Genomic DNA, 23227 nt, shown 5'->3' with positions numbered 1-23227 from the left:
AACAAATTTTAAAACTCATCATGTGATAGATTTGTTAGCATATTAGAAAGAATTTTTTTTTATTGGAAGTGGCTGAGTCACGTTTGCTAAAAAGTAGCTCAGGATCCGTAAAAATTTAATTTCCAATGATTCAAAGACTTCTAAATATATAAAATCGCTTGGCCTGCCACGAATACATGTTTCGTTTCTTTTTAACTTAATTTAATTTTTTAATTGCAAAATATTCAGAACGTTATCATGATTGACGAATCATGCTCTGTCGTGTGAAAACCGAGTCCGAGCCTGTTGAATTCGTTGCCTCGGATGCCGAACCTCACCTATATATACTCATTCCATTCTGATGAGCACCGATTTCTAACCCGATTGTATTTTACTGTACAAAATTGAAGGAAATCAGACCCACAGTACAAATAAAGGGAGCAAGTCTGAATTTCACCGCTTGGGTTGTCACCGAATTGCATTAGTTGAGCTGGATCGTAACTCTTTTTCCTTTCCATTGCTACCTGTTTCTGTTTGGGCTGTACAGACATTCACTGTTGCAGGTTTGATTCAGAATTGACAATTTCTGTCCGGATTTAATCGAAAATTGTTGTGGGACGTTCATTTTATTTTGGCAGACAATGAGTATGTTAAGTGTCCTTTAGAACAAGAAGCAGTGTAGGTACAGGTGCAGGTGGATCTGAAGTGGGTTTTGAGGGGATTGTAAGAGAGTTAGAGCTACTATGAGCATACAGAATTTGAAGGCGCGGGTGGGCAAATATGAGGTGGGAAGAACCCTCGGGGAGGGCACTTTTGCCAAGGTGAAATTTGCCCGGAATTCTGAGACTGGTGAAAGCGTGGCCATCAAGGTGCTCGACAAGGAAAAAGTGCTCAAGCACAAGATGGTAGAACAGGTATCTTCCTTTTTACATTCGTTTATGTTCATTCCTTTTCACCAAATATATAGAGGTAAGTGTCATTTTCTTAGTTCACACGAAAAGTTGACTTTATGTCATAAATATTGAAGATTCAAAGCATCCATATTTTAGAAGATCACGAGAAAGAGTTTGAGGGCAGGAATGGATTAAACTAAAGAAATGAAATTAACTCTATCCCGTTTGTCATTCATCCTCTGATATGTCAGACCGTTATATAATCTATATGCACACGTATTTACTACTTTCTGTATAGGATATATATGCATAAATATGTTATCCACACGTATACTTGCACATGTGCATAGGAGTAGAGACCCAGTAGCTGCCCATGCTAACTCTGTGCACCTAGAACTAGAACTCCTAGTCCGTAGGTGACTGAAGAGCTTAAGGTTAAGGTTTAGGTGTTTCTGCATTTACGGAGCTCTCTGCAAACGCTGTGGAGTGTATGTGGTCGAAAAGTGCCATTTCAAAACATTCGTCCAATACATGTTATGTTTACTCCCCTCTCCCCAACCCCGCCTCACAATAGCCGCTTACCAGAAAAAAAAAGTACTTTTGGCACAAATGGACCAATCAGCAACCAAGAAAGCTAAAAAATGATCAACTATTAGTACATGTGTGATCATCTACTAATACATGTGTTATCGACTATTAGTACATGTGTTATTATTTATTGGGCTTTTTAAAAGCAGTAATTGGGGGTATCTGTAATGATACCATAACGGTCATTGGACCCCCGGTGGCTACTGGGTCTCTTCCCCTATATATAACTTATACTGTATACATATATTATACATACATATAAATACATGTACATATACGGTACATATACATGCATACATGTACATGTTATAGAAACATGTATGTATATGTGTGCACTCCCCTGCACATTTATTACAGTTTGACACATTAGGTGATGAAAAGTGACCAGATACCGTTGATAATATTTTTAATTCCATCTGGTTTGACCTCATGTCTAAGCTTCAAGAGAGACAAGCCATATAAATACATCACATGCAATATCCCCAGAGAACAATCATTTTAGACATGGAGCATAAGTGCAGTAAATTCTATTGAATGTTTGCAATTAAAAACATTACACAGTGCTATCCAAATACATGATAATATGTTTGACTAGGAAATTCTATTTTTTTATAAATGTTTTTCGTTTTTCTATGAGTGCTATATTAATTGTCCTTCATTACATCCAAAATAAATACATGGTATAGAGTCAAAGAATACACGGAAGCCAAACTTTCAATGGAGTTGTTAAGAGTAAGCTGCTTTGCAGTAAGCCTGTATAATCAAATGGAACAGTATGGCTAATTGTTGTCAGTGAACCATTTTAAATAAGCTTGTATATCTAAAATTTGCAGAGCAGTATGAGAGTCAATTACCTAGAGTTATTGCGGAATTATTTAATTGACTGTCTATAGAGGAATAAACCACACCTTTTTAAAGACTTTCCTGAGCAACCTCCCATTGGAGTTATACTTATTATAGTTACTGATTTGCAATTTGGGCCCTAAGATGATAGGTGTGGAGGACAGAACAATATATTAGCTGGTATTATACAGTATTATAATACACATATGACATAAATAGATGAATCAAACTATTATACTTTCATGGAGGCAATGAAATAGTATAACTAAGCTTATCTGTTCACCTTGAATTGGGTCATGCTTATGATTACAAGGTTTTAGAAGTTTAAGAATGAATGACAATTTATTTGATTGGCTAGGGGAAAGTGTATTTGTGATTTGTGAAGCTGGAATGATGCTAAGCTTGTTAAATTTTTCTTTTTGTTAAAGGTCGAATGTAGGCATTTTGACAATTACAAGAAGCAACTACAATTGATATAGCTACCGAATGATTCAAATATGTGATTTACCTTGCTTCTGGTGCTACTGATTTGTTGGTTCAGCTTCTTGACGTGTCTTGAGTTGTCTCATGATGCAACATTACACCATACCTGCTGGTGCTCACAGGGTTGAGGATTTGCTAGCTCACTTGGTGCATCCTTGGAAACCAAATAAATGCATTAAGAAGGCAAGCCATTGACTGTCATAAAACTCGAACTTTCATGCAAGACCTCAAAGGTTGGGAGCTGAATACCACGGGAATTCTCATTTTTAGTCTCTTGGAACTTCATAACAATGTGTATAATCATTGTTCATATGAAAAGGAGAGCAGTATTCTGCTGTGTTATTGTTTTCGTGAATGTGTGCTGATTTTTGTGTTATATATATTTTTTGCATTTTCATCATAAGCAGTAATGTAATAGCTAGGTTATTATATTATTCTCCATGCCATTGTCTCAGGCCCCAAGCAGTTGAGAATAGGCACTAGGAATCGGTATTTGATTAATCATCAGTGTTCACTTCCTTAATATGCTTGTCGGTGCTCTTGCATGCTAGAAAAAGGTAGGAGCATAACCTATCTGTGTTTTAGAGTAACTAAATTAATGCTGGTGCATGGTAAAATGGGCGATTCCAAAAAGAAGATTTTTGAAGGCACTGCAAATGTTCAACCAAGTCATCAATAAAGTTGTTGAAGAACAAAATGCACTTTTTCGCTAGTTCATTTGGTTCATGATGCAATTGGGTCCTTTGACTTTAACTGTCATCCCCTGTAGTCCTCTATTTTTTACCCTCTAGGATACATCCTGGAAACACCATGGAAATAGAACATTTCTTTAACTTAAAAAATTGGAATGTCAAAATTGATTTGCACCTTAAAAGAGTCCAGTCTTGCACAAACATGTGATCATGCAGAATAGATGAGGAAGTTCAAGTCAGTTGACTCAGATGCATCATGAGCCAAACGAACTGGCCATAAAGTACATGTTGTTCTTCCACAACTTTCTTCATGAGTTGAAACTTGAAACATTTGCAGTACCTTCAAAAATCTTCTTTTGGGAATTGTCTATTTTACCATGCAACAACATTTGTTTAGTTACTCTAAAACACAAATAGGTTATGCTTCTTTTTTCTGGCATGCATATGAACAATAAAGAACTGATCGCTGATGAGAACTCAAATACCAATTCTTAGTATCTATTCCCAACAGCATGGGGCCTGAGACGATGGCACGGAGAATAACATAATAGCCCAGCTATTACATTACCGCTTATGATGAAAATGCAAAAAATATACAGCACAAAAATCAATACACATTCATGAAGACAATAAGACAGCAGAATACCGCTCTCCTTTTCATATGAACAATGATAGTGCACATTGTTATGAAGTTCCAAGAGACTAAAAATGAGAATGTAGAGTTAACCTCCTTTGTTGGGGATTGAAGGTCAAAGGTTCTTTGTACTTTGTTTCATCTAACATCAAACACGTCAGAGCACATGCCCAATCAGCAAACTTTGAAGCATTGTTAGTGGTCAGGGGTAGGGTATTAGCCTTAACACATTCCAACAACCTTTAAAAAGGTTACACCGCAAGTAGTCACCATTGATGACCTATTGGCACTTAGGGGTTTGATGCAGGAGCATCTTGGGCTTGCTTGCAATCTTGCATGTTTGGAGGGATTTTGGCTTAAAGTAGTGGAGTTCGGCAGATATTGGTGTTCGGCATACACTATGGAGCTCGGCATGGTTTGTGGAGCTTGGCGTTGTCTGGGAGCTCGACAATGCTTGAGAATTTGCTGATGCTTGGCTTGGTTTCCTCTGGCACTTGGCTTGGTCTTGGTTCTTGTTGGTCCGGAGTTGTTTGAGAGCCAACCTTAGCATTTAATTTATGTATTAGTTTTTAATTTGTGTTGTAGTCAACTTGTGGCTTGATAGATATTTAATGTAAGGGATTTAATTTAATTTGTGATGAATTGGGCTGACTTGTGGCTTAGTCGGTATAAGTAAGGGGTCTTGTAGAGTCTTTAGGTATGATTATGAGGATCCGTCTTGGAGAAGAGGATGCAAATTTTGAAGAGCTAGTAGCTGTGGCTTGAGAACTAGAGGATTGCTTGGTGGACTTGAGGGTACAAGTGTGGATTCTTCTAGGTATTCTTATCCAGTTGTGGATTTGGACTAGCTTGGATTGGGATTGTAAGTTGGATCTTGTTGGATCCTGCAGAACTGATATTGTAATTGTTATTTGTATTTGGCCCTAACTTGTAAGGCCCTACAGCCAAGCATATTGCATGTAATCAGTTATTTTATGAATAAAGAGTTGTGATTTGGTATCCGATCTTGCATTATTGTTACTTGTTGTTGTGTTTCTGTTGTGTGGTTATTTGCTGGGAATTTCGACATCTCCTTTGGGGATTCTCCTACCTTGCATTGCGTCAGGTTCAGATCTCCCTCATCCTTACCAATAACAGAATTCTAACAAATGTTAAATAAGAATTCCAATCAGTGATGATTGTTGAGACGATTATAAGAGTTGGGGCTCGAGTTTATGTTTTTCCTCTTCTCAGCAAACTTCAAACAAGGTAAACCAAATGCGTGATCAATACAAGCAGATAGACCATTGGTGGCTTGGGATCCTCCTCACACATAGAAAATATGGAACTTTGAACTTGTTTAAACAAATATACCATAGTTACACCGCCCTAGGGGACGGGGGGACAAGGGAGCCTCAATTTGGGGACGGCAGGGGGGCGACTGGGGGACGACGGCGGGGTCAGGGAGGGGGGGGTGTTGTATATACTATATACTATATACTATACATGTGGTACTTAACATGCTAGTAATGAAAATATGTATAATAATATAAGACAAAGATGTAAAATACTAATTTACTAAAATTTGAACACTCGAGTTTTGAACATTGAACATGAAAGTGAAACATTGAACAATAAATATTAAAATTTTAAATGCTCGAATGAGCAAATGAAAGAGTTCCAACTTCTCTAATATAAATATTAAATAATAATAGTACTTAAAATGCTAGTAATGAAAATATGTATAATAATATAAGGCATAAAAATGTAAAATACTAATTTTCTAAAATTTAAATACTTGTCTTGAACATTGAACATGAAAGTGAAACATGAAACATTGAACATTAAATATTAAAATTTTAAATACTCAAATGAGCAAATGAAAGAGTTCTAACTTCTCTAATATAAATATTAAATAATAATAGTCATAGATATCAAAAGTGTGAGTATCTCATCATAGAGATGATTACATTGAGCAACATGATATTATATTCAATATGCCTAATAGAATATTAAAACATGTATATATATTTTTAAACAAACTTTATTTTTTTTGGTTGGCTAGGGTACACCCAGCTGGCCCCTGGAGGGGTCAAGGGACTTGTTCTCGTCCCTCGTCTCCTCAAGGGACTTGTTCCTGTCTGCAACAAGACGACGGGCCAATGGTGGCGCCGTTGAGGATGCAGGAATGCCGTTCCCCTGTTTCAGATGCGTCATCGTCTCGGGTGCGTTGAGGAAAAAGGGCAGGGATGCGTCTTCGTGTTACTATGAATATACCAATAATGGTAGTTTTCTTAACTTGCCAAGAATTCTAAATTGAAAACATCTTATTGGGGGATTGGAGATGGAGGATCCATCACACGTATTTCCAAAAGTGAATTAACAAACTTTACGTACAAAGTTTTGATTAGCAAAGATGTTGATGGGTATATTGGGGGTAGGTTGATCCGTCCTCATATTGTTTGGCAATGAAAGCATTCAACATTGTAGCCTTGAGAGTGGAATCATGATTTACTCTGATCATATATTCAACCTTCTCATTCTTGCTTGAATAAAATTACCTTTGACGTCAACATATTAATACATCAACACTCTTTGACATCAATATATCAATACATGAACACTCTTTAACACTATTGACAACATATCCAACACACATATACAACATCAATCGACCTTTGTGATTAATGACAACCACCCATATAACAATTATGATTTTGCACTCAGTTCAACGATTGTGTAGACTACATTAGATCTTGTACAAGGGGACATGATTTTAAATACATTTATTTTGTGTTTGAGCACCTTTTCCTCTGTAATTGCTAAGGAATTAGAGCATTTGATTTTAAAATCTCCATGTAATGCCTGGGAGCAAGATTCAGAAGATCATCATAACACAAGATACAGTTAAATGCTTGTCTTATATTGTAATATTTTTTACCGATATGCATTGGGACAACTCTAGTAGGTTTCATGATATTGAAGTTTTATATCATAACACATTCAACTATGGAATCAAACCCATTTGTATATAGACATCTTTGATCTAGTTTCATTGGATGCCTATGATAGTTTCCATGACAAGCCATGACTATGATTGAGATGATACCTAAAACGCTACGATATAGTGCTAGACTATCGATTTCCATAGCTATATCGATCATACCTTTGAATCTTTTTAAAGACCAAACTCACTTTTGTATCTTCCCAAAAATGTAGAGAGCTTGTTTCCCCTATACAATATTTCATTATTTTCCTTATCTACCTAAACACTCAAGTGTAAGTGTAAGCATGTCTTGGACACTTGAGTGCAAGTGTAAGGATGTATCAGTAACGTGTCCAATCTCCTACACAATAGAGAAGTAACTCGACCACTTAGTACCCTAGTAGAAAGATGATGTCTATGGTGTCCCAACATTGATTGCATGGTAAAAGCATTAGATTGACCTAGTTTTATGATGGACAATTTCAAGCAATCCACTCGTTTGTAGACCAATTGGGAGAAAGATAGTTTTTGGCTCTAGATTCAAGAGTTGACCAAAGTAACAATCAAGCCACCATGTTTTTTTTGTGTGTGTTAGAGAGTCCTTGCATCAAAGAAAGATGGTTCATGACTTGACTATTACCCGCTCATCAAAATTACAGTGAAATTGGCATCCATTGCTTGCCTTGTATTAGTGACCTCTTGGACCAGCTTTGGAGTGCACAATTTGTCACCAAGATTGATAGGGATTCTGATTTCCATTAGACATCAATTCGAAAGATATTTGGATGACAACTTTCATAGTTAAAAAAGGGCATTCTTGATTGATTGTTTATGCCTTTTGGCCTAACCATCACATGAATAACATTTGTGCAACTTATGAATGACACACTAAGGCCTTTTACTAACTCCTTTGTGATTTTCATTGATGCTATCCTCATCTTTAGCAAGACTTGGGAGAAGCACATAGAGTACTTTGTGTGCGTACTAGATACATTGCCACAACACAAGTTGCAAGCCAAGTAAATGTACATTTAGTGCCATGTAGATTGAGAACCTAGGTTACACTATCTTATATTCATGTATATATAAAGAAGGTGAAAGCAATCAAAAATTGGTCCTCTCCATGCAATCTCATAGAGCTCAAGGGTAATCTTGGACTTGCAATTTTCTTTCACAAGATTGTGCTTCAATTTTCTCATATGTTAGTTGCTAAGTGAAACAATATATGCTACAATTGCTTTCTTGTGGATGCTCACACAACAATGTGACTTTGCAAAGATGCCTTTGCATGCACCAATCTTGGTCATGTTAGACTTCAATCAACCCATTGAGATCAATACTAACACATTGGATTATGGAGTTGCCATAAGGTTCATTTGGAATGGACACTCAATTGCATATCATTTAGAAAATTTATGCAACATTATGCAACTGTTATCCCCTTATGAGAGAATTGATTGCCATTCTACAAGCTATAAAACAATAGCAACATTATATCCATAAGAAGGTTAGTACTAGTCACTTTGATCATAAACCACTTAAGCTCCCACATACTCAACTAGATGGAGAAAGTGGATGATATACTTGTAGGAGTTTAATTTAGTGGTCAGACTAAAGGAGGGAAAGAGTCCAATGTTGGGGTCTAATTTAACCATCCTATTGAGTTGTACATCAAGTTATTGAAACTTGAGGTCATAAAGTACTTGACTAGGCTTGTCTTTACTTAAGGGATTTGAATTTCGTGCACACATATACCTCTCTTGAACAAAGTAAATAACTTTCTAGTTTCAATTCGTTTGGCGATCTTCTCTCCTCAATTAGCTCAAATATATTTGCACTCTAGTCTTGGCAACTCATCAACAACTTATTTGTGAGTTGCATTGCTCCAAGATGGAATGATATTCAAGGGTAAGAAAAGCATTTTCTGGAATGATATTCAAGGGTAAACTTCTCATTTGTTTAATTGGCATTACAACAAGGTATGCATCATTTGAAATGTTTGGAGCCGACATCAAGGAAGTTGAATTTAGGGTCTAGCACGATCATTCACAAAATTGAATTGCTTTTGGAGCTGACTTTGGTAACGTAATTAGGGTTTCACTAACGGCATGAAAAAGTTATATAATGGAGTTGTAATCGAATTTTGTTATGATGTGATGAGTTGCGATGCATGAAGGTGATTTTGTAAACTAGGGCAAAAGTGTTTATGTGTTGGGGAAGCAATTAAGAGCAGAGCAATTGAGCTGAATCAAATTGGATTTGTCAAGCAGTGAGTGCTATTTTCAGATCACATAACTTGTTGAATCCTAACAGGTTTTCTAAGCTAAATCTATTAACAAGGTCACTCCTAACAAGGTGAGTAGGATCCTAACAGGTCTTAAGATTAAATCCTCCAACCAGCTGATTCTCAGAAGGAGTTCTCAAATTCTTTAACCGGGTAGCTCATAATAGGGATTCTGTAATAGCTTTTGACCTTGCTATAGCTACTCTTAACCGGGTATGCGCCTAACTTTGGGATGTAATGTTCCTAATAGGGAAAATCTTATAATTGTAGTAGTGAGACTTCTAGGTGCTAATTCCCACCGTGGCTTTTCCCCCTAAACAAGGGTTTCCACAAGAAAAATCTTGGTGTTCTTGTGTTGCATGTTGTGGATGTTTCATTTACTTTGCTTACATGTTATAGTTTCCATTGCGTGATGGTTTATTTGGAAGATAATTGGAAAGGCTTTTAGATCCGTGGTTGCACTAATTCACTCCCCCCCGCACCCCCCCCGGCACCTTAGTGCCTCATAACATTAACAAAAAATTCCTATAACATAATTGACAATTAAATCAATAGGTTCACAACCCATTCTGGAGCATTGGCCACAATACACACTGCACACTTGTAAGGGATTGAAGATGGATTAGAAGTTCAAGACTGCACCTTCAGAAAGAGTGATTCAAGAGTCATACACCATTTTGCATGTAGAAAACAATAATGTTTTTTCTCCTTTGATCAATTGCTTTACTTGGGTCTTTATCCAATATTTATTGTAAAACTTCTTGAGCCATACCTTCCACCTTTGCTTTAGTAAATAACAACTCAATATTCTTTATACTTGGATCTTGAACACGTGTGAAACAAAAGGATCCTGATACTGAGACCATAACTATGCTCATCAATTGTTTGAAAGTTGTCAGGGAAAGGCAATGTGCCAATCAAGATAACTTATACACCTTTCAACAACTTTGGGTTTTGTTTTTGCAAGTCACTGAAGACATGATAGGGGATATCATGTCAATAGAAATTCTGAATGGTTAGAGCGAGGTCTTGGTTCATGCTTTTAGCCTGGTTTTGCAAGCTAAACGACACAAACTGACACAAAACCACATGATGCAAAATCCTAATATCCTTCTAGTAGATCAATGCTCCTCCAATTAGTGGTCCACTGCATTGACATTCCTTGAGATGATGCATGATGCAGAATGTAGAGGCATCAACATGCGGCACTTCTAAATGCTCTCATGTTTGATGCTACACCAGCCTGCACAATGCACACTTAACACATTAGTAAGATGGTAAACCACCTGAACTATGGATGTATCTCCTGTATTGAATAAATTCTAAATATGTGTTCTTGGCCTCTAAGTTCTGGAGATGGAGTATGAGAACAAGATTCTGTCTAGCCAGAAAATTAGCTAGGATTATTTCCTCTATCCTCTAATCACGTCAATTCTAATTCTCAATCCTTTAGGATTTGGTAACCATAGGTATTATTCTTGATCGCTGTCTTCATGAGTGTGTAATGGTTTGTGTGTTTTATGTTTTTGTATATTTATCATAACACGATAATTTAGTAGCTAGGCATCAGTGTTGTCCTTTTTGATACCATTCTGGGCTCAATGGTGAAAACTTGAGTGTTTTTTGTTGGGTAGGGACAATCTCCTAGATGAATGGTGCTGTTGTTTGGTGCTATTATGCATAGCATTGGTTCTGTAGGTCTGCTTGCACAAGGTGAGAGTTCAGGTCATCAAGGGTGTGCTTGATTTGTTCACCCTTGCTTCAGAAATTATAGTACCCGTAGCATCTTTGGTTAATCATGGAAATTGAACCTCAAGTCATTGCAAGTATTATTTTCATTTCAGGTATTGTGGTATACTGCTTTTTTATCCCAGGATATAGCTTGGATGTGCGTGTACAAAAATAGATAAAATATGCAAGTAAAACTCACAATTTTCCCCAAATATGTGAAACTAACCACAAAACACAACTGATTTATAATTCAATGGCAAATGTTAAATGATAAATAATATGTAAGGTTACCAGGAGACAGGGAGACTTGGAGGTCTCTGGTACTGGTGCTGGTATTGGTATGGCTATTTTTCAAAAATAGGAGACGGGGGTACTTGGAGATGGCAAATTTTTTTTAATAGTTAAAAGAGTAGTATTAAATACAAAATAGTAAAACTGTAAAACTAAAAGAATTAAGTAAATACTGATAGTAATGTCACACTAATATAAAGTCAAATAGTTCAGAACTCACATAGTCACATTATTGTATTTCATAGTCATATCTGATTTCTGAATATCGCATATGATCATCATCGTATCAGATTAATAATCACTAAGATTATCATTACATATTCAAATTTTAAATTCAGAAAAATTTAGTTTGATGCTAAATTGCTGATATGCAAAAATAAAATGAAAAAACTTAGTATTGTAAACAAAAATCAGAAATATATCTAGTATCTAGTATGATGATGATACTATCATCTACTCCACAAGGTTGTGATCATCCATCTCAAGGTCTTCAGCTATCATGCTCTCCAAAAAATCATCACTCTCCATGTTGGATTCCATTTTATTATCTATATAAAATTTAAATATTTCTAATTATTGCTGGTCAGGTTGGATTTTGGAATAAAAATAAAAATTAAAAGGGCCTTTAAGGTTTTTAATTTATTAAAAAAATTCAACATGATTTAAATGATTAAATCATTAAAATTGTCATTGATTTTAGTTTTTTGCATTAAAAACATTAAAATGAGGGTCAAATACATAAAATAATTTAATATTATAATTTACATTAATTTTTTCAATTGAAGACTCCAAGGAGACTTCACTTTTTGGATTCAGAGACTCGGAGACTTTGTCATGAAGTCTCCAACCTTTTTGAGGTCTCTAGAGATGCAAAAAGTCTTTGAGACATGTCCCCATCTCCGAGATGCCTCCCCGGGGGGGGGAACCAAGTCTCCACATAACACTGATAAAATGTTAGATGACAATGTTCAAAATACACCAATAGTTAGTGGTCAAACTATATTAACATGGTGCAAGTGCATGTGGAAAGTCAATAAGTCAACATAGTGCTTAACATTGAGAGCACCAATACGATCAATTGGCTCATTAGAACCAAAAGCAATGCCAACCTAATTCTTTGAGTTGTGTTATAGATGTCCTATATAGCAGCGTAATGATGCTCACCACTGATGAAGACTGATGAAAGCTTTGCAACAGAAGCATCCAAGTTGTTAGTTTTAAGTTTAAAGTGACTGTAAGTGGTCTTAGGCAATTTACACTGAAAGCAACTTTTCGACACTTAGTAATTGAAGGTTGTTATATGGTGATTGTGTCCTAACCAATTGCTTGTGGTACCCACACATTCTTAAACAAGTTCTGACTTCTTTAATGTATTGCCTGAAGTTTGAACTACTATTTAATAGTTTTTCATTTCCTCTTTCCCTTTTCTGTTTTCAAGAATCTCTTTATTTTATTTTTTCTGTACCTGCCACCTCAAAAATGCCCTTGAGCTGTCCCTAAATTTACAAAATTTACCTAGCTATCTAGAAATATTTCTGAGATGGAGGGACACTGAGAAAAACTTGAAATAACTTGTTTATATCTGGGTTTCTCATTTTTAGTTGTAAAATGTGCAATCATATCCTCAGGTGTCATATTTGTGCATTTTGCGGTGTTCTTGCTTTTAGATTTCATCCATTCATCTATTCAAAGGCTTCCATACCTGTGGTCTAGTGTCAGGGTATTGTTGCTGTGTGTAGTTGCATTGTCCAGTGTGGTGCACGGTAGTAAAGACATGTAGAAGACAAGCAATGCCTATTAAGGAAAGGCACATCATTCTTTACCTTTGAGACTTATTAGGTTGTAGACAATATTGCACATCTACAGCTGGAGGCAGATTGGGTGGAGCAGGATAAAGTTTATCTTCTTTTCTTTTACATAATCATGTGTCTAGGCTCTAAGATTTAGCCTTTGAAGTTTTAATCTTTTAGTTATAAACTTTTGTTAATTATAATGTATAACTTTATTCTCTAAATATGTACTGCAGATTTAAGCTTCAATATTGGGTTTTAACTGTTTTCGATTATTTTATTTTATTTTATATTTATAAAGTATAACTATTTACAGAAATACTCTATTCAAAATTTTTATATTAATATTAATTTGATTGTAAATATTAAGTTTGAAAAAATATAAATGGTAATACTTCATCAATTTTGCAGTCCTATTGATTTCAAATTTTTCGTTCTTTCGTATCTTGTCAAAATTTCCCTATATTTTCAAAACTTTCCTAGCTTTATGTCACCATCTGTTTTTCTCTTTTGGTTTGTATTCGATTTCCAGGTCTAAACTTTTTTCTTAGGGTTTACAACAATTTACTGGGTTTTACATCAAAAAGATTTACAGGGATCATAGCATAAGATAATTTTATCTACCTTAGTTTGTGTTTGCTATCTAGGAACCATAAAAGAAACTTATAGAAGTTAAGAATAATAATTGGGAACAGATGTTGTTTCATTTAAAAACAGTCTTTTGGTTGGCATGAATTTAAGAGATCCAACTTTTGTACAGTATCTTGTTTCCTCTGATTTCAAACTAGAATATTCTTGTGCAAGATTTTTGGTTAGTTGAATAAATTGGCATTATATTTTTGAAGATTTGTAGAGACAATTTGATAAATTTTTAACTCGAGTAATGCATGCTGAAGATTCATTTCTTACAACTTTTTTTAGTGGTTGGTACCATTTCTCTTTCTTGTATCATTAGACAGAATAAACTAAAATTTCTTTTACTGCAAACCTTCCTTAGGATCTTTTGCAAGTATGTTTATCTTTATTTATAATATTGTCTATCCTAGGATCAATTGAATAATATTGTAAAACCAAATAATTGTGAGTAATCTTTAACTGATAAGTCTCATAGTGCTATTTTGGCATGCCATATAATAAAATGGTCAAGCCAGGGTTTACACTGTGAGAAGCAAGCAATGAAATTTAAAAAAAGCACATTTTAAATGCTTGCAAACAAATAAATTGATAGTTGCAATTTATGTTAAAAAGGGCAGCTGTTTTTCAGTTGTAAAGGGCTTTGGATAGTTTCTAGGAAATAGAGTTTGAAACTGATGGTATTGCAAAGTGAAATGTTTTGTCATTTAACTTGTTCAACGACATTTCATCATAGTTGTTTTTTCATATTTAATTTGTTATATCTTTATTTGATGGCTTTGCACTTTATTTGCCATTTAACAATGTATGTATGTATATACATGTATATGTATGTATTTATGTGTGTGTGTGTGTGGGTAGTCTTGAACATTACATCATTTTCTCATTTGCTCCATTTTTTCCATTTTAAACTGCTGCAATTGATAAACACTTTCACTTCTGCCACATTGTGTGGCTTTATAAATGGAATGCTACTATGATATTGTCACCTTATTCAGTGCTTCTGCTATCTAGTTTGTTGAAGTTCAAGAAAAAAGATAAAATACCCTTCTCTTAATGATGAATTCATTATATTTTATCAGATCTATCACAATTATATATTTCTGAGGGTTACAGCTTTTTTCTTATATTATGTTATTACATGTGCAGATAAAGCGGGAGATATCTACAATGAAATTGATCAAGCATCCAAATGTAGTTCAGCTGTATGAGGTAAAGTTATCTTCATTGCTTGGTCATATTTTCTTTTGACATTCCAAAGTGAACTGTTAAAATATGGTGTCCTTTTGCACACATATTTTACAAATTGATGTCATCAGATACAATGCTCTTGGTGCAAGTAAATAATTGAAATCTATGATTTATTTACACTAGATACATTTTTTCTTAAGAACAAAAGTACTCTATGTTTGGAAATTGTTTTCTTTGTTTTCTATGCACATGCAAGTTGGTGTTTATTGATGATAATGAAAGCTGTCTTACTATGAATGTAAAAGGCAAACCGTTGTTTGTGAACTGAAGTTTACTTCTCACTTGACTACATCTTTCAAAGGGCTTTAACATTTTTCACCTCTTCATCAGTGAAAGGAAGCACTCTCCTTGTTTTGGGTGCATATTGTTTCGATTTTTGAGCAGAGGCTGCCATATAAAGTGGGTTGTTCAGAGTGTTTCATTACTGCTTCACAATGGGCTTGATATGTTGCTTACATAATCCCAAATCAGGATCCCCATCATAGATTGCTTGCTTCATTAGCTCAAGCATGCTATCAAATGCCTCATCAATCTCTCCAAGACTAGGAGAATCCATAGCCACTTATCTAACAACATTTAGAATAGATGAGATGGAACAAACAGATCTGCTCTTTTTTTTCTTTTTCCTAAGAATAAGATTATAAGATTCAAATGACAGAGTGAATGCTAATACAAAAATGAGTAAAAATATAAAGTTACAAACATTTAATAAGTTAATATTTAATTAAAAAGTCAAAAAATTGTTATCTAACAAACCTTCATGACAATGACACTTACAAATGTTTATCGCTGTTTAATGCTTTTGCACAGGATATCTGACCAAGGGCTGCAATAGATGCATGGGCATCCCCTGAATGGTTAGGGGACTCCTAGGAGTTCCCTAGATGTTTTGGTGTCCTTGGCTTCTTGGCAAGTCTTTGTCACCTAGATGTTTCCCTCAAGTCCATGTGTCCTCAAAACGTCTTTGTCCTGGAACCATGTGGGTTTTTTTCTGGGGGAGAGGGGGATGTGAGGGGGGAACTTGTCCTCGTGGAACATTGTTTAGAAGACAAGTGTTGTTTTAGGCAAGTGCTGCTATTTGAGATGCATGCATCAATTCTTGACAAAGGAAAGCAGATGATTGAAGTTGAGTCTGGAACTACTATTCCCAAAACACATTGATAATTTTGAAGAGAAGGAATGCCCTTTCCACTCATAGATATGGGTGTAGAGAAAGCTTTGCACTAAGAGAATGAAAGCCATAAAAACTTGAATGTTGTAGATGTCTTCGACTGAACCTGTTAATGATGACATTTCATTCTGAATCACATACCCTTGGGTGATGTCAAGGTTTTAGATTTATCAGTATGGTAAAATGTAAACTTCATCAATCTTAAATGTGACTGCTTACAGAAAGAAGTTTGTGGACAAAGAGATTCACTCGACTTTGTATGCAAGGGTGCTGGAGTGGAACACTATTTATAACTAAGTGGTTCTGCTCCATTTCTTTTAACATCGATTTCCAGCAACTTATTTCTCACAGGTTCAATGTTTATTTTCATTCAAAGGCACAAGTTGTGACATTCCTACAGCTCCGTGATTGTTGTGTAACACTACAAGTTCATTATGCAATGAGTTAAACATACATCAATTCATCCTTGTATACAATTGATTCTTCTATACTTGTGCAATGAGATTTAAATAACTTGCAAGGAAACAATAAAAGGAATGTTAAAATTCATCACAAGAAAAGAGAATCAACAAGTGTTTACCTTGGAGAAACCTGAATAGGGAGAAAAGTGCAGCAAAAATCCACCATCAGTCAATTTGTACAATTAGGACTTCATTCTTGAGGGGCATCATGAGTTTCTTAAATCTAAGTTGCTGATTCGGGTGCGCAGATGCACAATTTTTTTTTTTTTGGTTTTCGATTCTTTTATATATATATATTAAAAATAAATTTATGCAAAGAAATGCAAGAAATATACAAAATTAAATCATTTGATAGTATGATACCTCATGGTTTTATCCAGTTGTCTAGAGACAGTTTAAGTACAATATTCTACTTAAGTTGTTTTGAGCATGTCCATGACATTTCTACTTGTCTAGAACAGCTTAAGTAGAAGGCGTATTGTACTCAATCTGACAATTGTATAACGTTGGTCTTGTCTACACATAAACAATTGCCAAGTTGAGCAATAAAATTGGCAACTTTGAATAACTAATCAGCTGTATACATTAGGTTGTGTTAAAGATATGGTAGCGTCGGTCAGAATTCAAGGATTGATCTGAAAAATCTGTATACACATATGCATGTATGTATACCAGTTCATCATATGAAATGGTACACATGCATACACATACAAACATAATCAGAACTGTTATTGCCATCAGCGAAATAGCTTTTGAAATTGACCAAATTATCATCATCAAACTAAATATGAATTCTGAAGAATTCATTCTCTTGGATCATGTTCAGTCAAGCAAACAAATCATGGTCATGATAGTTTATTCCAGATCGAAGTTTGCAGATGATTAGTTTAACCTAATCACATCTGATTAGGATCAAGTTCCTTAATAAATGCTCTTTAATATCTAATCACATCTCTTCATGAAGAGACATATGGTGAATAGACTTGACCGTCTATGATTGTGTCCCTTAGCAAATATAAGATAAGGATCCAAACAAGAGATACAACTATCGAAATCAATAAATGATTATATCTCTTCAGATTAGGACTGCAGTACAGTGATCAAATAAACACTAGTTCGGACTCAGACCTGTGAATTTATATTCTGTATTTTTTCAATACTGATTCAGCATTTTGAACATTGTATCAGAGCCTAGTTCCTTCTATAAAGCCTAACAGCTTGAAGGTAGATCTTCAGAACCAGTCTAAGGAAGATTTGATCAGATTATTTTTGAAGCCTAAAAAATTTGTCTTCTTTCTCATCCTGATGATTGTTTGTGGAGTGTGACCTAAAACATTGATGGAAAAATTCTTACACAGTTTGATCCAGAAAATGGGTACAATTATCTTATTTCTTTTTTCTTCTGCCCTTGTATGTGCTAGATCTTGTAGGTAATATTACTGCAAGTCCATTTGCTAATCAATTAAGGGCAAATAATTCAGGTAAAGGAATATCTGTATGTTTATTTTTCATGCCTTCAACTGATCTTTCAAATACTCTTGTGATTGTTAGGTCATGGCCAGCAAGACAAAAATTTACATTGTTCTTGAGTTTGTATCTGGAGGCGAGCTCTTTGATAAAATTGTAAGCATTGTTTCAATGATTTGGGTACATTGTATATAGGTTTTGTTTGTATAGTTTTCACTTGGTAATTCTTGATGTACTTTTTTTTTCATTTAACATTAACCATGTCTTTACAATATATTTATCAAGCTCAATCTGTGATTGATGTCATCTTATTTTCCTACCACTATTTTAATATGTCACATGTGTTCGTGTTGAGATTTCAGGTTAACCATGGAAGGTTGAAGGAAGATGAGGCAAGGAGATACTTCCAGCAACTTATTAATGCTGTTGATTATTGCCACAGTAGAGGTGTTTACCATAGAGATCTGAAGGTGCAGCTTTAACTTGGGAACAAACACTAACGTCTTAATTGGGTTTTGCTCACACTCATCCATTTCTTTTGGACTTTATATCAATGCTGGAATTGATTTATGCGGTAACTTTTCATGTGAAATTTTTGATTCGAACAATGCATTCTGATGTGCTTTTCACAGCCAGAAAATCTGCTTCTGGACACATATGGGAATTTGAAAATATCTGACTTTGGCCTTAGTGCATTGTCTCAGCAAGTTAGGGTAAGCACACTAGCACTTGAATTTCCTTTAGTTAAAATAGGGTTCATACATTTTAATCTCTATATACTAGAGCACGTTTAAGATTTTGTTGGGAGCTTTACCATATATTGAACAATAAATTTGAAATAGTATATTATTTGATTACACTACTCACTTCATTGCAACTTATTGACTAGTTGTGCATCTCACCTTAGCTGAACAGAAATGTGTCAATGTGAATGCTGTATCCTCTTTATGGATCCACCTCTTGGGTAACACACATCTAGTGTGTACATTGATTATTTCCTAATTCTTACATTGATTTCTGTGTTCTAGGATGATGGTCTACTTCACACCACTTGTGGAACCCCCAACTACGTTGCCCCTGAAGTACAGTCATGGTTCCTTTTTTAAGCAATTTATTCCTGGTGTAGGTTTTAGAGGTTTTCGTATTAGCAAATGGACTGAGTGTTTATTTTAGCATTCATTTACATTTCTGTTTTGTAGGTCATCAATGATAAGGGTTATGATGGGGCAACAGCAGACTTGTGGTCATGTGGTGTTATCCTGTTTGTTTTGATGGCAGGGTATTTGCCTTTTGATGATTCAAATCTCATGACATTATATAAAAAGGCATGCATCCTATACTGACTCCTAGAACTTGTGCCATTGAGTTGTTGCTATCTTGTGTAATTTTATAATGAACTACTGTTTACCAATTTGCAGATTTACAAAGCAGATTTCACGTGTCCTGCGTGGTTTTCTACAAGTGCAAAGAAATTTATCACAAGGATTTTAGATCCTAATCCTAAGACAGTAAGGAAAACTTTCCTGTCTGAATGCAGCAATTGCAGATTGTAATGTTGTTCGCATTTCGTTTGGATTTTCATGTAGTCAATTGTGTCAGTGTTACAATCAACTGACATATGATATATCTCAGAAGGTTTACAGTTAAATCATGAACTGATGGGTAATGTTTTTGCTCTAGTTATGGAGCATTTGGATTAATATTGAAGACAATTATTAACAGTAAGGTTTGTTTCCATTTTTTATTCTTATTAAATCGCAGCGAATTACAATTCCTGAGATTTTAGAAAATGAATGGTTTAAGAAAGGTTATAAGCCGCCTAAGTTTAAAGAGGAAGAGGATGTAAATCTGGATGATGTCGATGCCGTTTTCAATGACTTGGAAGTAAGCAAAACTAGATTGAAATATCATGATTCTTTATTATAAATTTTCTTCCTCTCATGTGTATGGAGATCCTTACTTGCAATTATTTTTGTCCTATTTGACAGGAACATCTTGTGACTGAGAAAAAGGAAAAACCACCAGCGGCAATGAATGCATTTGAACTTATTTCCATGTCACAGGGGCTCAATCTTGGTAATCTGTTTGAGAAGAAGATGGTAAGTAGACTGAATCAAGAAAAGTTTGCAGCACTTGAAATGTATAACTTGCATGTATGTCTATATTCACAAAAGGCTATCTTTTACTGTTGAAATTCTACTTGGGAGTTAGAATTGACAGCTTCAGTATTCAGATGAAGCAGTAAGAAATTAGAGCCCTTTGTTTTCTGGGCTGGCAAAATTTTTATTAGCAGGACCCTGTTTTTATAATTATGGTTTACTTATACCTTTGTGGTACCCTTTACACAACCTGTGATCCTTGTTTAAATATAACAATGTTAGCAAGATAGAAACTAAAATAACTAGGGTTTGGTCCTGTTACATATTGTGCCCCCCCTCGCCAAATATTTGAATTCTAAATACTGCCCGCCCAACGGTCACTTCCTGGTTTAATATTATTTTAAACATCTCAGGAATATCAAAAAATTAAATGATCAAACCTTATGATTTATTTCTGCGGGCTCGCAAGTCCCCATTGTTGGATCAATTTGGATCAACGGATGGCGCTATGTCGCTATTGAAAGTTGCATGTTGTTTTGCGTTAGCGACATAGCGCCTTTCGGCCGCGTATCAGGTGGGTCCTCCCTTTCCTTATTGTTTCTCTAGCGCCGGGTTTTGTTCCATCCACGGTGGGCGCTGTGGCACTATCGGAAAATCGGTGTTCCTCGCTGTTAGCGACATAGCGCCCAGATAGAAAGTGATACTGCGGCAACATCAAAAGGAAGGTGGGTCCCAAGTATGCTCCGTTGGATACTAGGGATGAATTTGTCAGATACGTCAACAGTGGTCAATCTTTTCATTGGTTGAGGTATGACTGTGTAGAATGTGGGCCTTGCGAGGACTTGTCAGACAGGTTGGCACGTGGCCAGTTCTCATTGGTTGGTACACTGATAGATCGGATCCATCTTGCTCGCCGCCAGATCTCAAGAAATCAACGATGGGCGCTATCTCGCTATGGGAAGTTGCTCGGAGGATATCCATAGCGACATAGCGCCTCGGCGACGCGTGGCACAGGTGATGTAATGGGCCCACCTTTCTCCAAAGTGATATTACGGCTTGTCCTTGGCGACAATTGTCAGGTAGGTCATAAGTACAACGGTGGCGATATTTCATTGGTCCATTCAGCCAACTCAGTGTGCAGCTGTACAATTTTGTTGATCACCGTAGATCTAAGGACATCGACAGTGGGCGCTATCTCGCTATGGGAAGCTGGGAGGAGATTATCTATAGCGACATAGTGCCATTGTGCCACGTGGATTAGTGGGGCCAGATCTCACCAAGACAAGGACGCCAAGTTGTGCCAGGTGGTTGCCAAGTGGATTCATGGACCAGAAACTTTATGGAGGCAAGCGCAGTAATATGGCGAGTCTTCACGATCGTCGGATCAAGGAAGAACAACGGTGGGCGCTATCTCGCTATGGAAAGCTGCGAGAATATTACCCATAGCGACATAGTGCCTCAACGACACATAGCAGGGTGGGGCCGAGTGTTATGAAACTGTAGGGATGGTACCAGTTCGGGCCGAGTCGGATGTGAGGTGTGCTGAGGCGTTTCGTGGGCCCATAAGTTTTAAGGAGATAGCGCAATATTATGGCGAGTCTTCATGATCGTCAGATCAGTTCAAATCTACGATGGGCGCTATCTCGCTATGGGAAGGTGCTCGGAGGATACGCATAGCGACATAGCGCCTCGGTGACACGTGTCCTAGTGGGTCCAGTGGAGGTAGTAACAGTTTGACGCGCTGGCAGATAATGTGATTGTCATGGTCAGGGTTGCAAGGTGGCGTAGTTAGTAATGAAAGAGATGGTCAACTACGTAGGACTCCTGCGAGGTGGCAAGATAAAAGGAGGTTATTGGTCCAAATGGTGCATTTTCGTTGTGAGATTCGGCTGACTCACTGACTTTGCTGATTCATGCACCAAAGAATGATAAGAAATCAGGTTTTGTCGTGTGATTTGATCTCTGTAATCAATCCCAACCAACCCAGAATGAATGCGAGACAAGGAAGAACACTCCACCTCCGATCCAATCCATCTACCTGGTCAGAGTGGCTTAATGGCACTGTTTCTGTCTTCTCAAGGTATTATTTGACATAGAGGATCAGATATCATTGTGTCTGGATCTGTATCCAGATCAGATTTTCTTCATGATTGTTCTCTGCAGGACTTAATGGCAGGTTGTTGCGAAGTAACTTCAGTTGGAGGACATCTCAGTTTAAAGGCAACTTCTAAGAATTTTGTAAGGGGTCGATCATTCTCTGTTGTTCTCTGCTGTTGCTTTGCAATTCCAGTGTAAAATTCCCCTTGCCTCTGAATTGCATGATTCCTGCCTTATCTCCTTCAGCCATTGGTATGAAAGTGCAAGAATTCTTTGCCTCTTATTGGTGTTTTGTAGAGATCTATGATCTGCATGACTGTATCTCCTTGGCCTATGAATGATAATATAAGTGAATCTCTCTTTCCTTGTGTCATTCATCTTGGTCTTCTGATCTGCATGTGGTTATTAGATTAAAGCAAGTCTGAATGTGTATATCCTTAGTTTCATTCTGGTTCAAAAGTGCATATATGGGCAGAGGTTGGTCCGAACACTTTATTTTGGTGCATCACCTCTTTAGATTAGATTAGGTAGATTTGCTTTCATGCTCTCCTTCTCCCTCTTCCTCTCCAAGAGTAGTTAGGTGCATCCTGATAGTAAGAGGAAGCCGGCCTTCTCCGGAGACTCAACCTCATAGTTCAAGTCCCACAGCTTGGAGGTTGTTTCCATGTTTCACTATGTTGTCCTCATGCATAGGCTTTGGACAAGGGTGCAAACCTAAGTGACAACAGTTTTTGGCACGCCCGGTGGGACAACATCTTCCAGAAGATTTCAAGCCTACTGGTGTCAAAAGGGAAGATTTCAAGACCAACACCGAGGAGATAGTACTGGCTTCGGTGTTTAAGCCTTCAAGAGACTCATTCTTCAAAGTACTTGGC

At 36.3% G+C, this 23227-nt stretch overlaps 1 protein-coding gene across 1 annotated transcript in view; it reads left to right on the top strand.

Annotated features, from left to right (window-relative positions):
* The first annotated feature begins 349 nt into the window (after positions 1–349).
* Positions 350–23227, top strand: part of LOC149535127 (CBL-interacting protein kinase 32-like) — a 44226-nt gene continuing 21348 nt past the window's right edge. The window contains exons 1-10 of the mRNA XM_089807858.1: positions 350–893; positions 14956–15018; positions 18241–18312; positions 18519–18626; positions 18789–18869; positions 19185–19238; positions 19356–19481; positions 19575–19664; positions 19918–20040; positions 20145–20255. Coding sequence (XP_089663984.1) covers positions 723–893; positions 14956–15018; positions 18241–18312; positions 18519–18626; positions 18789–18869; positions 19185–19238; positions 19356–19481; positions 19575–19664; positions 19918–20040; positions 20145–20255 — 999 coding nt within the window. The 5' untranslated portion in view covers positions 350–722. The remainder of the gene's footprint in view (positions 894–14955; positions 15019–18240; positions 18313–18518; positions 18627–18788; positions 18870–19184; positions 19239–19355; positions 19482–19574; positions 19665–19917; positions 20041–20144; positions 20256–23227) is intronic.

Source organism: Cupressus sempervirens, chromosome 10 (genome assembly GCF_028749045.1).
Source record: "Cupressus sempervirens isolate cs-2001-9-10 chromosome 10, ASM2874904v1, whole genome shotgun sequence".
Lineage (NCBI taxonomy): Eukaryota > Viridiplantae > Streptophyta > Pinopsida > Cupressales > Cupressaceae > Cupressus > Cupressus sempervirens.
The sequence above is the reverse complement of the archived record's forward strand: the minus strand, read 5'-3'. Positions and strand labels throughout refer to the sequence as shown.